Below are 19,746 nucleotides of genomic sequence, written 5' to 3' on the forward strand. Positions count from 1 at the left end.
TGTGTGCATCGTAGACAGTAGTCATTCTGTTTAGAGCCAAAGTTTGCAAACAACCAGCACAGTCAATAACTTATACATCATATGCTACACTGCCTTGTGCTTCCCAGCATAACTTTCTTAAGGAAGTTATACAGCAACACGGATACGGTCATCATTTTGCTTCATTCAAATGTTGTTCAGAAAATCAGATGAATATTGATTTATTATGAATCGATTAATATATCCTCATACAGAGGATACATGACTGGAGATGTGAGGATATGTGAGATGTTACAGCCTCCCTGTGTGTGTCTGTATATGTGTGCACGTGTATGTGAGTGTTCTCAGTAAAGTACAACTCCAACACCCCCCACACACTCCCCCACCCCGTCAGTTAGTCAGAAGGGTCTTTGTTGTTGAGCTGCTGGGCTCTGCATGCAGAATTGGAGATTCCCCCTCGTCACACAGCGGCCTTTGGAGAGCCGATAGGGAAGCACTGTAGCCTAGCAACCAAATGCACTGTAGCCAAACGCAGCCAGCTGAGGAAAAACTACTGCAGCAGCCAAGCAGTCCAAGCACACTGCAGAAGCTGATGAAACCTACAGCCACTCTGCATCCACACCGAGGAGCTGTGCTAGCTTCTAAAGCCATACTTTAGTGTCTGAACTTTACCTATTTAGCTTTATTACTGCAGCTATGAAGCTAATGTGGCTAATGTGACATGAAAGGCAAATTTGTACCCCACCAATCAGCATGGTGCTAACTGCATGTCTTAATCATGAAACAGTTGCCTCAAACTGCGAGGACTTGATTGTTACATCTGCTGAACTATCGATTTAATCCTAATCCTAATGTCTAATGAGTAATCTGTTTTTACTTTTCACATGAGAAGATGTATGTTTATGCTGTTTTAAGAAACTTGGTGTAGGTATTTCAATTCAAATAGGAAAATGTACCAATATGGGACTCGTGGACTGATGCTGATGTTTTTGTTCTCATGCTGCTGCATAAACATTCATAAAATGTAGAAATTAAGCCTATGATTAATAGCACCTTTATTAGAGAAATAAACTTTTCCATTATATGTCAGCTATTTTTCTTTTAAAATCCCAAATTGTCACAAATTGATATTTAGCATTTGGAACGAAGCTCATTTATTTCTGTAGGGTTACAAATGCAATGAAAAGATTAAAATTCAGATAATTTAGCCCAGCATCATCTAAACTTTGACTTCTTGCAGAATACAATAAATATATTATCAAATATCCGTTTGAAATACTGAACAGCTCGAGTCGTGTGTCAATAATATTTGAAGCAATTTCCTACTGATACCAATATGATTCCAATATCATCATGCATGCCTACTTTGTCACATTTACCGCCAGGGTGTTAAAAATGTGCTAACAGTTAAATGAATTACTTATTTGATATTTGGTGCTAAAAACGGTAGTTAGTAAAGTTTAGCACAAACAGTTACAGAACCATAGAAACATATTAAAATAGTTAGCAGTTTTCAACATAATGAAAAAAAAGTAAAGTAAAATTTCGATTAAGGTAACAATTCAGTAGCCACGTTTACATAGAGCCTGATAATCTGTTAATGCTTAGACTAATAGCTCAATTGTAATAGGATACATCCATGTATATGAAGTTTATGCGTCATATGGTGTCCAGCTTATGTGTCTCAGAACAAGGTGTCGTCCTCTCACCCTTCTTTAATACGTACATGTTTTAAAGTAATTTAAAAACACAAGCTGAAAACCCAGGTAAATACACTGCTGCTCACCCTACCCTCACTGGACTCGTGATGTCATGGTAACATCTACACTAAGTGGTTCTCTGTGCATGTGCGTAATTATGGATCAGCTTACTTGTAGTGTGCATGTAAATGGAGATTTTTCCATCAGATTGTTGAGTGCATATAAACACTTAATTCGTAATCTGAATTTATTTAATTGGATTGGCAAAATTATTTCCATACAAACACAGACAGCGTAGAAAAACTTGGTAAATATTCAGTATAATTGAAATAAATAGATAAAAATATAAGAAATTAGCATAGTGAAACTTTAATAGGCTAAAAATACAGAGAGTAAAAATTGAGTTTAGAAAAACTTTTTAATGTCTCTTCAGAATGGCATTGCAGTGTTCTAATACAGTGAAGCAGCCAGAGAAGCCCAAGAGTGGAGTACACTGTAGAGAAGTGTCACTCTGAGCCCGTGGAAGTCAGACAGCAGCAGAGAGAGAAAGAGTGACACTGAGGGACTCAGGCTTGAAGCTGGACACACTCTGATGCTTATGCTCTTCTGTTTGAGAGTGTGAACCTGTCTGCTTCCTCACGCACTGCAGCACTGAGACGTCCAACACTGCAGCAATTTCCACCTCTGGTCAGCTCTGTCCAGAAAAATGTCAGGGCCAAACACCCCTTTGAATCTAGAGCTGGCTTGAAATTTTGGTGCAAACTCAAATACAGCCCCAGAACTCAAATAAAGTCTAACCCGAATCAGCTCCGCATCAACTCTTCACCATCAGCCATACTTTGGCAAACTCTAACACATGAAACACCTTCATTCTCCATCAGCATTCACTGCCAAACCCCAACCTTCTCCACCAAACACTTTTTTCCACTAAACACCAAGATTCTTTGCCAAATATCATAATTTTCAGCCAGAGGCCATCATTCTCCACCAAACTTCTTCATTCTCCACACCACCTTATTATTCAACAGACATCATGATTCTTCAATTGAGCAATGCCATTATAACGTTCATGCACACTCGCACACAAGATTGGGTTTAATAGTGTTTGTTTGTTAGTTTGTTTCTTTATGTGTAGAGACTCAAATCCTGGTCCATTCAAGGGCATGTTTACTTAGGTGATTTAGGACATGGTCAGTGTCCAGCAGAGCTTCATCCCATTTGTATTCCAGCCTCTGTGGTTACAACTGTTTGGCATAAAAAGGTCTCCTAACTAATGGCTCAGAATGGCACCTTTTCATGCCTCCATATCAAAGGTAATCACGTCTGTAATTGTTTTGATAGGACTTTAAAAAGCGTTCCCTCTTTAATTCATCCCTGTTTCTCTGGTGCGCTGGGGTTGGGGGGATGGGGCTTGGAGGGGATGGCTCGTAGGGACCTAAGTGCATAATTGCATGTTTAAGTGTTTCTGCTTAATGGGCTCATTTTCAGATCGTCAAGGGTGTTCTGGCATGAGTGCCATCAGAGGAGGCCCTTTTACCTGCACGTACGTGCTCTTACACAATGGATTTTGTGCTGGGGACTTTTCAGTCCCAGCAAAACTATACTTTATGCTTAAACGTTATGGAATATGTGCTTAGTAGGTAGCACACCCTGCAATTTTGTGCCACGGGTACCATTATCAAGGGGTGTGACCCCAACGTGAGGTCGCGGGAAACTGTGTGAATAGGGGTGATGCGACACTGTGAACCATGCAGGCTTCGTGTGGAGTTGCTATGGCGACCACTGAGTCTGTCTGGTACTCCTCCTTTCCCGACAATAATTATCATTAAGTAAAGTGCTTTACAGACTTCATGGATATCTTGCATGGGCCAGTTAGAAGCTGGTCATGGTCATACATATATATTAATAATCTTAGGCTACATATAGGCTGCAATATTGGTTACACTAGTTACAGATAACTGTTAAACCTTTTTATATGTCCCCAGGAGGTAGGTCTTTTAAACCTTCCTATTTGCTTGATCTAGACACCTAGCCTCTTCGTAGTAGGTTCATTAATTCTTAGAATTGTTTTCTGAGTTGCTAAGTGTTTATATTAGTTGGCCTACAGATGAAATACAGCTAATATGTTTGGTGATATGACTGGTGTGTGTATATATTTAAACAATAAGCTACATTACGCTACATTGCACACAGTCGCGAGTGCATGCTGGAGATTGTAGTGCAGCACATTGTGAAACAGGCTAATATCAAGAGAAAATTTAAAGAATTTCACAGGCTGGATAGGATTGTACCACAGGCCTTGTGTTTGACATATGGGTTCTGGAGAACTTCAGATGTTTTTATATAATTTTCTAATTCCTAACATCTCACTCAGTTGTCAAGGCCGAAAGGCTGTTACACACTGAACGCAATGTGTATAAATGACATGAAAATACTAAATATATGGGCACAATGTTTTTGCATCAAAACATTGTTTACACTGGGGAAAAACAATGAACAGGCAGAATGTCTTCAAGTATCAAAAAGATATCCTTGGCTCCTCACAAAATGGACAAACTTTCACTTGTTCTTCATTCAGAATCTGAAACTTTGAGTGCTTTCACTCACATCTCTGATTTTCATAACTCAGTTTGAGCTCATTGGGGAAATGCAGCACCACAAGTGATGAAACGGAAAACAATTTTATTTTTCTGATGTTTGTCAAAAAGTTGGCTTTTGGAGGGTTAGGGAACCAGCCTTGTGACTGGAAAGTTGCCAATAGTATGTGATTTAAGTGCCCTTGAGCAAGGCACCTAACCCCCAACTGCTCCCCGGGCACTGCGAATAGGGCTGCCCACTGTTCCAGGCAAGTGTGCTCACTGCCCCCTAGTGCGTGTGCTTTCACTAGTGTGTATGTGGGTGTTTCACTGCACAGATGGGTTAAATGCGGAGGTGAATTTCCCTTTTGTGGGATTAATAAAAGATAACTGTAACTTAATTCTCCAAGCTTGGCTGTTGTGCGAAAGCGAGAGACAACAGTGATTAGTGACATCTTTGCATTTTAAGTTGATTTAGTGATTTATTTTTGCACGTTAGACTGATTTAGAAAGGTCTGGGGTAAAAATGTTGTACTGTATACTACACTCTTCCACAGTCAAGCGCACCTTGCTCATCCACAGGACGTTATAACGTTATGACGTTAATACTCACACTTCCTCCACTCACACATTCAGCCACCGCTAATGCATTAAGTTAGTCGTCGTAATATTTACAACTTTCATTGCTTCAAAGATAAATCACTAAATCAGCCTAAAACGCAAAGATAAATCACTAAATCAGCCTAAAACGCAAAGATTAATCACTAAATCAGCCTAAAACGCAAAGATAAATCACTAAATCAGCCTAAAACGCAAAGATAAATCACTAAATCAGCCTAAAACGCAAAGATAAATCACTGAATCAGCCTAAAACGCAAAGATAAATCACTAAATCAGCCTAAAACGCAAAGATAAATCACTAAATCAGCCTAAAACGCAAAGATTAATCACTAAATCAGCCTAAAACGCAAAGATAAATCACTGAATCAGCCTAAAACGCAAAGATAAATCACTGAATCAGCCTAAAACGCAGAGATAAAACACTAAATCAGTCTAAAACGCAAAGATAAATCATTAAATCAGCCTAAACTGCAAAGATAAATCACTGAATCAGCCTAAAACGCAAAGATAAAACACAATCAGTCTAAAATGCAAAGATAAGTCACTAAATCAGCCTAAAGTGCAAAGATAAATCACTAAATCAGCCTAAAACACAATCAGTCTAAAACGCAAAGATAAGTCACTAAATCAGCCTAAAACGCAAAGATTAATCACTAAATCAGCCTAAAACGCAAAGATAAATCACTGAATCAGCCTAAAACACAAAGATAAAACACAATCAGTCTAAAACGCAAAGATAAATCACTAAATCAGCCTAAAACACAAAGATAAAACACAATCAGTCTAAAATGCAAAGATAAGTCACTAAATCAGCCTAAAGTGCAAAGATAAATCACTGAATCAGCCTAAAACACAAAGATAAATCACTAAATCAGCCTAAACTGCAAAGATAAATCACTGAATCAGCCTAACACACAAAGATAAAACACAATCAGTCTAAAACGCAAAGATAAGTCACTAAATCAGCCTAAAACGCAAAGATTAATCACTGAATCAGCCTAAAACACAAAGATAAATCACTAAATCAGCCTAAACTGCAAAGATAAATCACTGAATCAGCCTAAAACGCAAAGATAAAACACAATCAGTCTAAAACGCAAAGATAAGTCACTAAATCAGCCTAAAACGCAAAGATTAATCACTAAATCAGCCTAAAACGCAAAGATAAATCACTAAATCAGCCTAAAACGCAAAGATAAATCACTGAATCAGCCTAAAACGCAGAGATAAAACACTAAATCAGTCTAAAACGCAAAGATAAATCACTAAATCAGCCTAAACTGCATAGATAAATCACTAAATCAGCCTAAAACGCAAAGATAAAACACAATCAGTCTAAAACGCAAAGATAAGTCACTAAATCAGCCTAAAGTGCAAAGATAAATCACTAAATCAGCCTAACACACAATCAGTCTAAAACGCAAAGATAAGTCACTAAAACAGCCTAAAACGCAAAGATTAATCACTAAATCAGCCTAAAACGCAGATAAGTCACTAAATCAGCCTAAAATGCAAAGATAAAACACAATCAGTCCAAAACGCAAAGATAAATCACTAAATCAGCCTAAAACGCAAAGATAAAACACAATCAGTCTAAAATGCAAAGATAAGTCACTAAATCAGTCTAAAATGCAAAGATAAATCACTAAATCAGCCTAAAACACAATCAGTCTAAAACGCAAAGATAAGTCACTGAATCAGCCTAAAACGCAAAGATTAATCACTAAATCAGCCTAAAACACAAAGATAAATCACTAAATCAGCCTAAAACGCAAAGATAAAACACAATCAGTCCAAAACGCAAAGATAAATCATTAAATCAGCCTAAAATGCAAAGATAAATCACTAAATCAGCCTAAAACACAAAGATAAATCACTAAATCAGCCTGAAGTGCAAAGATAAATCACTGAATCAGTCTAAAACGCAAAGATAAATCACTGAATCAGCCTAAAACGCAAAGATAAAACACAATCAGTCTAAAATGCAAAGATAAGTCACTAAATCAGCCTAAAGTGCAAAGATAAATCACTAAATCAGCCTAAAACACAATCAGTCTAAAACGCAAAGATAAGTCACTAAATCAGCCTAAAACGCAAAGATTAATCACTAAATCAGCCTAAAACGCAGATAAGTCACTAAATCAGCCTAAAATGCAAAGATTAATCACTAAATCATCCTAAAACGCAAAGATAAATCACTAAATCAGCCTAAAACGCAAAGATAAAACACAATCAGTCCAAAACGCAAAGATAAATCATTAAATCAGCCTAAAACGCAAAGATAAATCACTAAATCAGCCTAAAACGCAAAGATAAAACACAATCAGTCCAAAACGCAAAGATAAATCATTAAATCAGCCTAAAATGCAAAGATAAATCACTAAATCAGCCTAAAACACAATCAGTCTAAAACGCAAAGATAAGTCACTAAATCAGCCTAAAACGCAAAGATTAATCACTAAATCAGCCTAAAACGCAGATAAGTCACTAAATCAGCCTAAAATGCAAAGATTAATCACTAAATCATCCTAAAACGCAAAGATAAATCACTAAATCAGCCTAAAACGCAAAGATAAAACACAATCAGCCTAAAACGCAAAGATTAATCACTAAATCAGCCTAAAACGCAAAGATAAATCACTGAATCAGCCTAAAACACAATCAGTCTAAAACGCAAAGATAAGTCACTGAATCAGCCTAAAACGCAAAGATTAATCACTAAATCAGCCTAAAACACAAAGATAAATCACTAAATCAGCCTAAAACGCAAAGATAAAACACAATCAGTCCAAAACGCAAAGATAAATCATTAAATCAGCCTAAAATGCAAAGATAAATCACTAAATCAGCCTAAAACACAAAGATAAATCACTAAATCAGCCTGAAGTGCAAAGATAAATCACTGAATCAGTCTAAAACGCAAAGATAAATCACTGAATCAGCCTAAAACGCAGAGATAAAACACAATCAGTCTAAATCGCAAAGATAAATCACTAAATCAGCCTAAAACGCAAAGATAAAATACAATCAGTCTAAAACGCAAAGATAAGTCACTAAATCAGCCTAAAACACAATCAGTCTAAAACGCAAAGATAAGTCACCAAATCAGCCTAAAACGCTAAGATAAATCACTAAATCAGCCTAAAACGCTAAGATAAATCACTAAATCAGCCTAAAACGCAAAGATAAATCACTGAATCAGCCTGAAGTGCAAAGATAAATCACTGAATCAGCCTAAAACGCAAAGATAAATCACTAAATCAGCCTGAAGTGCAAAGATAAATCAATAAATCAGCCTAAAACGCAGAGATAAAACACAATCAGTCCAAAACGCAAAGATAAATCACTGAATCAGCCTAAAACACAATCAGTCTAAAACGCAAAGATAAGTCACTAAATCAGCCTAAAACGCTAAGATAAATCACTAAATCAGCCTAAAACGCAAAGATAAATCACTGAATCAGCCTAAAACACAATCAGTCTAAAACGCAAAGATAAGTCACTAAATCAGCCTAAAACGCTAAGATAAATCACTGAATCAGCCTAAAACACAATCAGTCTAAAACGCTAAGATAAATCACTAAATCAGCCTAAAACGCAAAGATAAATCACTGAATCAGCCTAAAACACAATCAGTCTAAAACGCTAAGATAAATCACTAAATCAGCCTAAAACGCAAAGATAAATCACTGAATCAGCCTAAAACACAATCAGTCTAAAAAGCAAAGATAAATCACTGAATCAGCCTAAAACGCAGAGATAAAGCACTAAATCAGCCTAAACTGCAAAGATAAATCACTGAATCAGCCTAACACACAAAGATAAAACACAATCAGTCTAAAACGCAAAGATAAGTCACTAAATCAGCCTAAAACGCAAAGATTAATCACTGAATCAGCCTAAAACACAAAGATAAATCACTAAATCAGCCTAAACTGCAAAGATAAATCACTGAATCAGCCTAAAACGCAAAGATAAAACACAATCAGTCTAAAACGCAAAGATAAGTCACTAAATCAGCCTAAAACGCAAAGATTAATCACTAAATCAGCCTAAAACGCAAAGATAAATCACTAAATCAGCCTAAAACGCAAAGATAAATCACTGAATCAGCCTAAAACGCAGAGATAAAACACTAAATCAGTCTAAAACGCAAAGATAAATCACTAAATCAGCCTAAACTGCATAGATAAATCACTAAATCAGCCTAAAACGCAAAGATAAAACACAATCAGTCTAAAACGCAAAGATAAGTCACTAAATCAGCCTAAAGTGCAAAGATAAATCACTAAATCAGCCTAACACACAATCAGTCTAAAACGCAAAGATAAGTCACTAAAACAGCCTAAAACGCAAAGATTAATCACTAAATCAGCCTAAAACGCAGATAAGTCACTAAATCAGCCTAAAATGCAAAGATAAAACACAATCAGTCCAAAACGCAAAGATAAATCACTAAATCAGCCTAAAACGCAAAGATAAAACACAATCAGTCTAAAATGCAAAGATAAGTCACTAAATCAGTCTAAAATGCAAAGATAAATCACTAAATCAGCCTAAAACACAATCAGTCTAAAACGCAAAGATAAGTCACTGAATCAGCCTAAAACGCAAAGATTAATCACTAAATCAGCCTAAAACACAAAGATAAATCACTAAATCAGCCTAAAACGCAAAGATAAAACACAATCAGTCCAAAACGCAAAGATAAATCATTAAATCAGCCTAAAATGCAAAGATAAATCACTAAATCAGCCTAAAACACAAAGATAAATCACTAAATCAGCCTGAAGTGCAAAGATAAATCACTGAATCAGTCTAAAACGCAAAGATAAATCACTGAATCAGCCTAAAACGCAAAGATAAAACACAATCAGTCTAAAATGCAAAGATAAGTCACTAAATCAGCCTAAAGTGCAAAGATAAATCACTAAATCAGCCTAAAACACAATCAGTCTAAAACGCAAAGATAAGTCACTAAATCAGCCTAAAACGCAAAGATTAATCACTAAATCAGCCTAAAACGCAGATAAGTCACTAAATCAGCCTAAAATGCAAAGATTAATCACTAAATCATCCTAAAACGCAAAGATAAATCACTAAATCAGCCTAAAACGCAAAGATAAAACACAATCAGTCCAAAACGCAAAGATAAATCATTAAATCAGCCTAAAACGCAAAGATAAATCACTAAATCAGCCTAAAACGCAAAGATAAAACACAATCAGTCCAAAACGCAAAGATAAATCATTAAATCAGCCTAAAATGCAAAGATAAATCACTAAATCAGCCTAAAACACAATCAGTCTAAAACGCAAAGATAAGTCACTAAATCAGCCTAAAACGCAAAGATTAATCACTAAATCAGCCTAAAACGCAGATAAGTCACTAAATCAGCCTAAAATGCAAAGATTAATCACTAAATCATCCTAAAACGCAAAGATAAATCACTAAATCAGCCTAAAACGCAAAGATAAAACACAATCAGCCTAAAACGCAAAGATTAATCACTAAATCAGCCTAAAACGCAAAGATAAATCACTGAATCAGCCTAAAACACAATCAGTCTAAAACGCAAAGATAAGTCACTGAATCAGCCTAAAACGCAAAGATTAATCACTAAATCAGCCTAAAACACAAAGATAAATCACTAAATCAGCCTAAAACGCAAAGATAAAACACAATCAGTCCAAAACGCAAAGATAAATCATTAAATCAGCCTAAAATGCAAAGATAAATCACTAAATCAGCCTAAAACACAAAGATAAATCACTAAATCAGCCTGAAGTGCAAAGATAAATCACTGAATCAGTCTAAAACGCAAAGATAAATCACTGAATCAGCCTAAAACGCAGAGATAAAACACAATCAGTCTAAATCGCAAAGATAAATCACTAAATCAGCCTAAAACGCAAAGATAAAATACAATCAGTCTAAAACGCAAAGATAAGTCACTAAATCAGCCTAAAACACAATCAGTCTAAAACGCAAAGATAAGTCACCAAATCAGCCTAAAACGCTAAGATAAATCACTAAATCAGCCTAAAACGCTAAGATAAATCACTAAATCAGCCTAAAACGCAAAGATAAATCACTGAATCAGCCTGAAGTGCAAAGATAAATCACTGAATCAGCCTAAAACGCAAAGATAAATCACTAAATCAGCCTGAAGTGCAAAGATAAATCAATAAATCAGCCTAAAACGCAGAGATAAAACACAATCAGTCCAAAACGCAAAGATAAATCACTGAATCAGCCTAAAACACAATCAGTCTAAAACGCAAAGATAAGTCACTAAATCAGCCTAAAACGCTAAGATAAATCACTAAATCAGCCTAAAACGCAAAGATAAATCACTGAATCAGCCTAAAACACAATCAGTCTAAAACGCAAAGATAAGTCACTAAATCAGCCTAAAACGCTAAGATAAATCACTGAATCAGCCTAAAACACAATCAGTCTAAAACGCTAAGATAAATCACTAAATCAGCCTAAAACGCAAAGATAAATCACTGAATCAGCCTAAAACACAATCAGTCTAAAACGCTAAGATAAATCACTAAATCAGCCTAAAACGCAAAGATAAATCACTGAATCAGCCTAAAACACAATCAGTCTAAAAAGCAAAGATAAATCACTGAATCAGCCTAAAACGCAGAGATAAAGCACTAAATCAGCCTAAAACGCAAAGAGAAATCACTAAACCAGCCTAAAACGCAGAGATAAAACACTAGATCAGCCTAAAGTGCAAAGATAAAACAGTCCATTCAGCAGGTGCAGATCACATCTAGTTGGAGCTGCATGCAATAAACAAATGATAAACATTCGTCGTTTATGTTTATAGCCATAAAAACATCAGTTATGTGCTTGTTGAGATATTCATATACTCGTGTTTAGTAACATCGACCAGATAATTTGCTAGTTGAATAGTAAGAGTAGTTGCCCATCCATATTCTGACTGAATAAATAAAAAATGTTATTTTATCTTGTACATATTGCAGTTATCATTTTATGATAATTACTTGTTCAGGTGGCCAATTAACAGATATAAAGAAATAAGCAGAATGCTAAACAAGACAAATGGGCCACTCTCATATATTCTTCAGGCAGAGTTTCCTTTGCATTTGAAGAAGCATGTTCATGTCAAATGAAATATGTATTGAGACTTTTCACAGCTCAATAAAGGCTAATGCTATAATGTTCTATTATCATCTCCCTAATAAATATCAAATAAATGAACATACTCTGATGTAAAGAGTCACTGTGCAGTTTCAGTAAAATGTGTGGTGTTTATTTTGGATGGAATTCTAGAGTATATGCACTTTATAGAGCAAAATCAGAAGGCAAAAACATTATAAAGCAGAAAACATTTATATAACAAGGAAAACATCCAAACGCAACACAGTTTATCAGCTCAAGCTTGTCCAGGTGTTTCTTATACATCAGGTTTGCTGTTCTCTTTTTTCTTTCCTCTCTCTCTCTCTCTCTCTCTCTCTCTCTCTCCCCTCCATGATTTAAATTTAGTTCCCCTCAGCACTGCTGCGGAGTTTGTGCGTCCTGTGGGACTCGTCTAAATGATAATGTCTTTTTCGTGCTGTCAGGCTGATGGGTGCCTGCGTTCGGGGCTGATTCAGCTCAGGCAGCAGGGTGAGATTAGTGCTGGATTATTCTGGAATTATCGTCCGAGGTGTCGGGATTAGGCTTGTGATGGAGCTTCTGGCCAGCACATATTTTAAAGAAAAAAACAGATGAGCTTAAATCAGCTAAAACCATTATCATAATAACACAACGTTAATCAGCTTTTTAGACAGCTAATTAGTTCTAATAAGGATTAGATTTCAACATCAATTAAACAATGTGGGTATTTTAGGCATGGTTCAAAATGCTAATTTCATTCTCAGAAATGGTTTGTCTTTGCATAACATGATTGACAGTGGATGGGTGAGCAGTGGATTGAGTCTTATCATCGACTGACCTGCTGATTGTAGATTAGCTAAGGTTCATCAATTAAAAAGTCATATCGACTTGGGGAAAGGCTAAATCCTTCTTTTAATTAGCAAAAAATTACAAATGGAAAATATGTACGAACGTCCTGCTCATTATAATGAAAAAAATCTCATCATTCTGGCTGGAGTTAGCACCGTATTTCACATTCAGATGGTCCAATCTTCATTTCTTCTCCAAATGAAAATCTATTTACATACTCCAGAGTAATTAATTTTTTTTCTGGTTGTTCTCCTCATGTTTTTCTCCCCTCTCTGTGCTGGAACAGGGCTGTTGTGGTAAATGAGTTTGCTTTTAAGCTGCAGTTGTGGAGCTGAGTGAGGGGAATGCTAATAAGAGGAACTACAGATTCGCTCCATCAATCAGCCATTACAGCATGCATTAAAATATATATTTAAATCAGGCATTAAACCATCATGCCCCACTGGGTCCTACACACACTCCGCACTGTAAACTCACTTGTGTATATACTGTCAGCATACACACACACACACACACACACACACACACACACACACAGCGTAAAGAAATAAGTGTGTGCAATGTGGCACAGTAATAACACAACTGTGCAAGTTTATAATCTGCACTCAGAAATTTTAAATCCACGCTTTACTATTCAAAGTTTATAATCAACATTCAGAAGTTTAAAATCTCCTCTTTACTATTCAAAGTTTATAATCACCATTCAGAAGTTTAAAATCTCCTCTTTACTATTCAAAGTTTATAATCACCATTCAAAAGTTAAAAATCTCCTCTTTACTATTCAAATTTATAATCACCATTCAAAAGTTAAAAATCTCCTCTTTACTATTCAAAGTTTATAATCACCATTCAAAAGTTAAAAATCTCCTCTTTACTATTCAAAGTTTATAATCACCATTCAAAAGTTAAAAATCTCCTCTTTACTATTCAAAGTTTATAATCACCATTCGAAAGTTAAAAATCCCCACTTTACTATTCAAAGTTTATAATCACCATTCAAAAGTTAAAAATCCCCACTTTACTATTCAAAATCACCATTTAAAAGTTAAATCTCCTCTTTACCAAAAGTTCAGAATCAGAGTTCAAGGCTCAGAATCACTGTTCAGAGGTTTATAATCATGTATTATAAATTTAAAATCACCATTTAAGGCTCTAAAAGCACCACTTAATAGTTAAAAATCACCTTTAAAATGTCTAAAATCACTGTTACCTTTTGGTTTCTATTTCATAATGTTTAAAATATGCCCTGTTTTATTGATTAAAATAATGAATAATATACTTTACGTCTTATTTTTTCTCAGTCCTTTGGTTCATGAAAGGTGCCTTAAGGCAGAATAGGGGAGTTAACAAACAATCTTGTTCTCTGATGTAAGAAATGAAGGATGGAAGGATTAAGTTTAATCAGGTCCAGAGACAGAGAGAGAGGAAAAGAGGAAAGCTGTAAGGGATGGTCACTCATCCACTCTTTTGGGTGATTCACCTCCATTTGAAGAAAAAGAGAGGGTGGCCTAAGCGTTAAATTAAAACCTAGATCAAACCTTTGTGTCAAAGTTCTATTTCTCACACTGTGTGGTTGTGTTATTTTAAAAGAATAGGGGACATGATTAGACAAGTTTAGTGTCTTAAATTTGCTTCTTTAGTTTTGCACTGGAGCGATGAAGTTGCTGGAAGCTTATGCTCTGCCAGTTAGCATGGCGCTAACTGCAAGCCTATACACACTTGCCTCGAACTGTGTGCAGTTGTTCAGTAATATACTTCATAGACTCGATTATGTGGTTTCAGGCACTTTATATTGCGCTGTTATCTATAAACATTGACAAACATACCAACAAATCTCAGGCTTTGCAGAGTGTAGCTCTGTGAGGTACTCTGAGGTGAGTAATTTTGTAAACCCATCCTCCAATGACAAAATTGTTGTCAGTGAAAAGATAAGTGCAATGAATGTAAAAATGCCTTTCTAAAAAAACAACTAGAATAGATGCTTAAATGTAGCAACTCAAAAAACAACTTTAGTACTGTGTAACTTACAGCACTGCAGTGGAACCTCTTTGAACATCCAGCATCTAAGTCTGCACAGCTCGGTTCTGCTCTTGTTTTATCCTTTGGTGTAAAATCAAATGCCAAAGCTCTAAAGTGAGAGAAGTGACCGTCAATAAAGCAGTGAACCAACACAACAGAATAAAATTAAACTAAAACCAAAAAGAGACCATTAAGAGCTAAATGTTAATGAAAGTAGAAATAAACGTATTATCATTTGAAAAAACACTCAGGACTGCAGGAATCAAAAATGTGTTTTTTACATATGTTCACAAAGTTTTACTGCTATTAATGTTAATTGAGTTGCATATGATTGACCCACCTCACTGAAGCTATATGTTGACTGAAAGTGTCATTCATCATCAGGGAGGTTAAACGGAAATGTTTAATAAAAATTCCCTGTGGAGTCTGTCCCCTGCTGTCTTCATCTTCGTCACTAGTGCACAGATTTTTTACTTACTTCTCAAACTCTCCGCTGTGGAGAGATTTAATTAGCTGGCTCCAGCGAGAGAAAATGCTTCGTTTGGGATCAAGTTCAGTGGTTCTGCGGCCCTTCTGACAAAATTAACTCAGACAAACGATAATTAATATTTTCACCCTGCAGTGGCGGAAGAGCACGAACACCCAGCGCTAACAGGCGGTCGCAGGATGAACCGCCGCTTGTTGTTGCTCCACTGAAATGGATCAAATTAACTCTGCTGTTGCTAAACCTTTAACACCCGTGTGCCCAGCCTTCGCTAATGTGTTGCTTCAGTGGTTTGTGGGTACATAAACCGTAAGCATCTTCTCATGAAGCCTGCTATAAGACTGAACATTGACATAAGGCTAAGCTAGCATTGGTGGAGTCATGTTGGCAAGAAGATTAAAAATGGTAACCTTATGCTACAGCTAATGCTAATGGTATAATGGTATAAAAGTTAGAAAATGGTTGCCAGAGGTGATTACGGTCTCGGTGGTTAAGCCGTTTGTTATTCTTAAACTCATTGTTTAAACCTCAGCCTGTCAAATGCTGAAAAAGTATGGCTGTGAATTGTGTTTGTGTGAGGTCATGGTTGAGTGAGTTTAATGAGTTCTTCTCAGTATGTGTATGTGTCTCTTTGTGGGGACTTTAGTCTATTCTTTATTATGTATATACAGTTGCATGCAGAAGTTTAAACACATCATCTACAGGGAACAAACTTAAATATGTTTTTTTTTTCCAAATTTCATTGCAGTCTATTTACTTGATGAATTTAAGATATGTAAAAAAAATGTGCCAAAGCTTTTGTACAGGCCACATTTAGTTTTTTTTGTTTGTTTGTTTGTTTTTTTTAACGTTGTAAATTTAGCAAATGTAAGATAATTGTGCAATTGAATGTAAAGTGTGTTCTCTGTAGAGGATGTGTTAACTTGTATAATATTAACTTCTTTTATTTTATTAAATATAAAAAAATGTATTTTAGGAAAAATCTGATTTTATTCTTTTTTATTTTGTATACTTTTAAAACCCTGTAAAGCGCTCTGAATTGCTTTTTTTTTAAAGAAAGGTACTATATATTATTATTATTATTATGATTACTTAGAAAATCAACAAAATGTCATTTGACTAGGGGTGCTTACATTTTTGCATATGACTAGATTGCAGATGGTGTCATAATACACACTTAGTACTGTGAAATGAATGCCTAATCTGCCTAAATATGATCTAGGATTCATAGGATTGGGCATAGCTGTTTGGGAATATGGACATCCAAAATCTTTTTAGTGTAAATATAGCTTCAGACACCTGAAAATGTTTGTGTATTTCAAATTTAAAATGTAAAATTGTTTAAAATTGTGTTTTGCTTTGCTCAAAACATGCAGCTTTTATTAAAAAAGTTTAGGCCATTAAGTTCCTTTTTTATTTTTGGTTGGTGAGGATAAGATTATTGATGGTTTTCTATAGAACCATAAACACTTAAGAACCTCTTGCATGATTAAAGGGTTCTACTAGTGAAATGGTTCTTCAGATTTATTCAGACTGTGTTGTATATGGTTCTATATTGAACATTTTCAAAAATGGTTCTATATCAATTTTCTTTACTAAAGAACCAAGAGTGGGGTTGGGTTAAGTAAAGCATCAACATCAAAAGCTCTCCTTAATAGACCATATGTGGTCAGAACTGTGGGGTGAGGTACAAGCCCCACAGAAATTTGATTGGCACCCACGGGTTATAAAGTGGTTATGTTCTACTAGAAATTTCTCATTTATATTTACTGTACTCGTTTATCCTCAAACTACCTGACCTATGCTTTCATAAACGAAACATCGCCAGAGTTGTTTGTATACTGTTGCATGCTCACAGTAAGCGGCAAAAACAGACTCGTGCAGCTGGAATAAAACTACACTCACTGCAATCAAACTAAGCCTTTCAATTTAGCATATTAATTAAAATGTCATTTTGTTATTTAATTAAATAAATATTACATTTAAACTACATCTGATAAAGTGTCTTACCTGTAATTGTTGAAGGCTCCTTCCACCACTTCAGTGCAGCCGGTGTAAATCATTTTTAAATATTATGTATTGCGCCATGTTTTAAGTGAAATTATATTTCCTAGTAAAACTTTTTTAAAAATATATATTTTTTAAAGTTTGCTATAGAACTGAAACTTTCTGTTAAAATGGCCAGTTCTTGCTCATGTTAAGTGGCAAAACACACCAGACTCTGATGATAGTTGAGAAGTATGACTTCCACGACTAACTGTGTAAAGCACATTTAGATACAGTCATACAGGAGCACATGGAAACACCCTACAAACACAACTAATTTGTGCATGTTTTGTGTGTTTTGTATAGGAAGTGGGACGGATGGCTTGGTCCTGCTGACTCTCCTTATAGGCAGATGAAGTATGATGAAGGAGAAGCCTGCTGGCAGGGCCCGAAGCGTTCCACAGTGGTGAGTATTTCACCACACCCCATCATTTAGAATTGGGTCAAGAAATGGAAAGGAGGTGCATTGACAACATATCTAACTCTAGGGATCCAAACAGTATTCTATCTGTCACGCGTCAGCCTCATCATCGTCTGGGTAACAAAGGGTTTCATCATTAATGGATTATTTTAAGAGCCTGTAATCTAGTAGTTCCTTTAGCATCACATTTTGAATGTTTGTAGTCTTGACATAAGTGTTTTCCAGGTGTTGTTATTGTTGGTCTTTCATTCTCTCTCTTATTCCATCTGAGAGTCTAGGTGTAAATTTAATGCAATAGATTTTATTCCCCAGACGAGCAAGTGTGAAAATTAGAGAGAGAAGTGAGGGAATGGAGAGAAATACAAAGAGAGAGAGAGAGCAGCAGTCCCCTACTCATTATGACATTAAATGTGCCGACTAGGCCTCTCCCCATCCTCTTCTTAGAGAGAAAATGAGGGATGGCAGTAGTTTTAGCTCTAAAGAAGCAACTGGATCAGTGCAGAATACAATATTAAGCCAATTTATGAGCACAGTCTAGACACACTCTCAACAAGCATCTTTTCCACTGTGCAGCCCAACAGTTTCCATAGCTGTGTCATGTTATTCTGTGAACAGTTACGGCCTTCATTTCCATCTGTTGCTGCTAAATCAGGACTAAGGAGTGCTGGAAAAATGATTGTGATGACTGTGGGTCTGCGACTGTGTTGCATTACCCGTTCTGATGTGGCAGATTTTGAATTGTATTAGTGTTTTTGGGCTTTATTTTGAAATGACATCCAAGAATTCATTTCAGTGAATCTCATTAAATCATGTCTGAATGGTTCTGTGGCACTGAGTTAGTTAACTAAGCTGAGGACACTGCTGAGTTTGTAATAGTGGTGAGCAGTATGCTATTTATTGTTTGACAACACTGACCAGCTGCATGTTTCATTACAATCAGAGCATCAGTAGCTCTGTTTAATTGGATTAAGTGCAGCACAGTATGTGAAATGGTCAGGGAAAATTGTAGTATTTATTTTTAAAAGTCTGGCTGCACTGGTTCTGGTTTTGTCTGTTGCAGCTAATCAGACTGAAAAAGAAAAATATGTATTGTGTACCCTGAAAATTTATCAAGAAAATGTGTGGTTTTTTTACAGCATCACATACCACTAGTTTTTAAGATTCTCTGCCAAATATCTGCCACTGTATCCCAGTGGAAATGCTGTTGGAATGGTTACTCTCCATTTTCGGAAAAATAGCTATTTTTGTTTAACATTCTCTCTAAGAAAAGTCTTCAGTAGACAAAATCTAGAAGTTGTCTATTATGTGTATTATGAAGTGATGATGCATCATTTGGTAAATAACAAAAACTCTCAATAATGCTCTAGAATGTTTATTTGATCCATAAAGTCATTCTAACAGATAGTAATACACTACAGGCAGTGAGAGGTAGAGGTAATATGGCTTCTGTTGTTTTATTTAAGAAGTGCGCTATGATGCTTTATAACGTTGCTCACGCTGAGCAAGTAATGAAGAGAAAATATAACTTTAGAATGTAGAACTTGAAGTAGCTTATCATTGTTTATTCCAAAGATGTAATAAGCTTTTTAGTTTTTAGTAATAAAATCATGAACAAGCACTCAATTTAAACAGAACCAGATTCTTACGCAGGGTATGTCTAATATGATTTAGTGCCCTTTACTTCAAATACACACTGATGGCACACCTATTGGTTCTATATTCCAGAGTTCATTGATTTCAGGGTTGCTAGTTAATGATTTATTGTTTGCCTGTAAAGAGTTTCGCATGGTTTGTAAGTCCATTTTTATTGCGTGGCCTAAAGTGAGAATATTGAGCCAAAATGACTATCAGCTCTAGAATATTGTATAAAACACTGCATTAAAGTATTTCCAGAACATGCCGCAGTGAGCAGAC

The 19,746-nt window shown here is 35.8% G+C and overlaps 1 protein-coding gene across 1 annotated transcript in view; it reads left to right on the forward strand.

Annotated features, from left to right (window-relative positions):
• LOC108440425 (glucosidase 2 subunit beta-like) overlaps positions 1-19,746 on the forward strand; it is a 201,774-nt gene that overhangs the window by 178,450 nt on the left and 3,578 nt on the right. The window contains exon 13 of the mRNA XM_017719285.2: positions 17,718-17,817. Within this exon, the coding sequence (XP_017574774.1) occupies positions 17,718-17,817 (100 nt within the window). The remainder of the gene's footprint in view (positions 1-17,717; positions 17,818-19,746) is intronic.

This window comes from Pygocentrus nattereri, chromosome 22 (genome assembly GCF_015220715.1).
Source record: "Pygocentrus nattereri isolate fPygNat1 chromosome 22, fPygNat1.pri, whole genome shotgun sequence".
Classification (NCBI taxonomy): domain Eukaryota; kingdom Metazoa; phylum Chordata; class Actinopteri; order Characiformes; family Serrasalmidae; genus Pygocentrus; species Pygocentrus nattereri.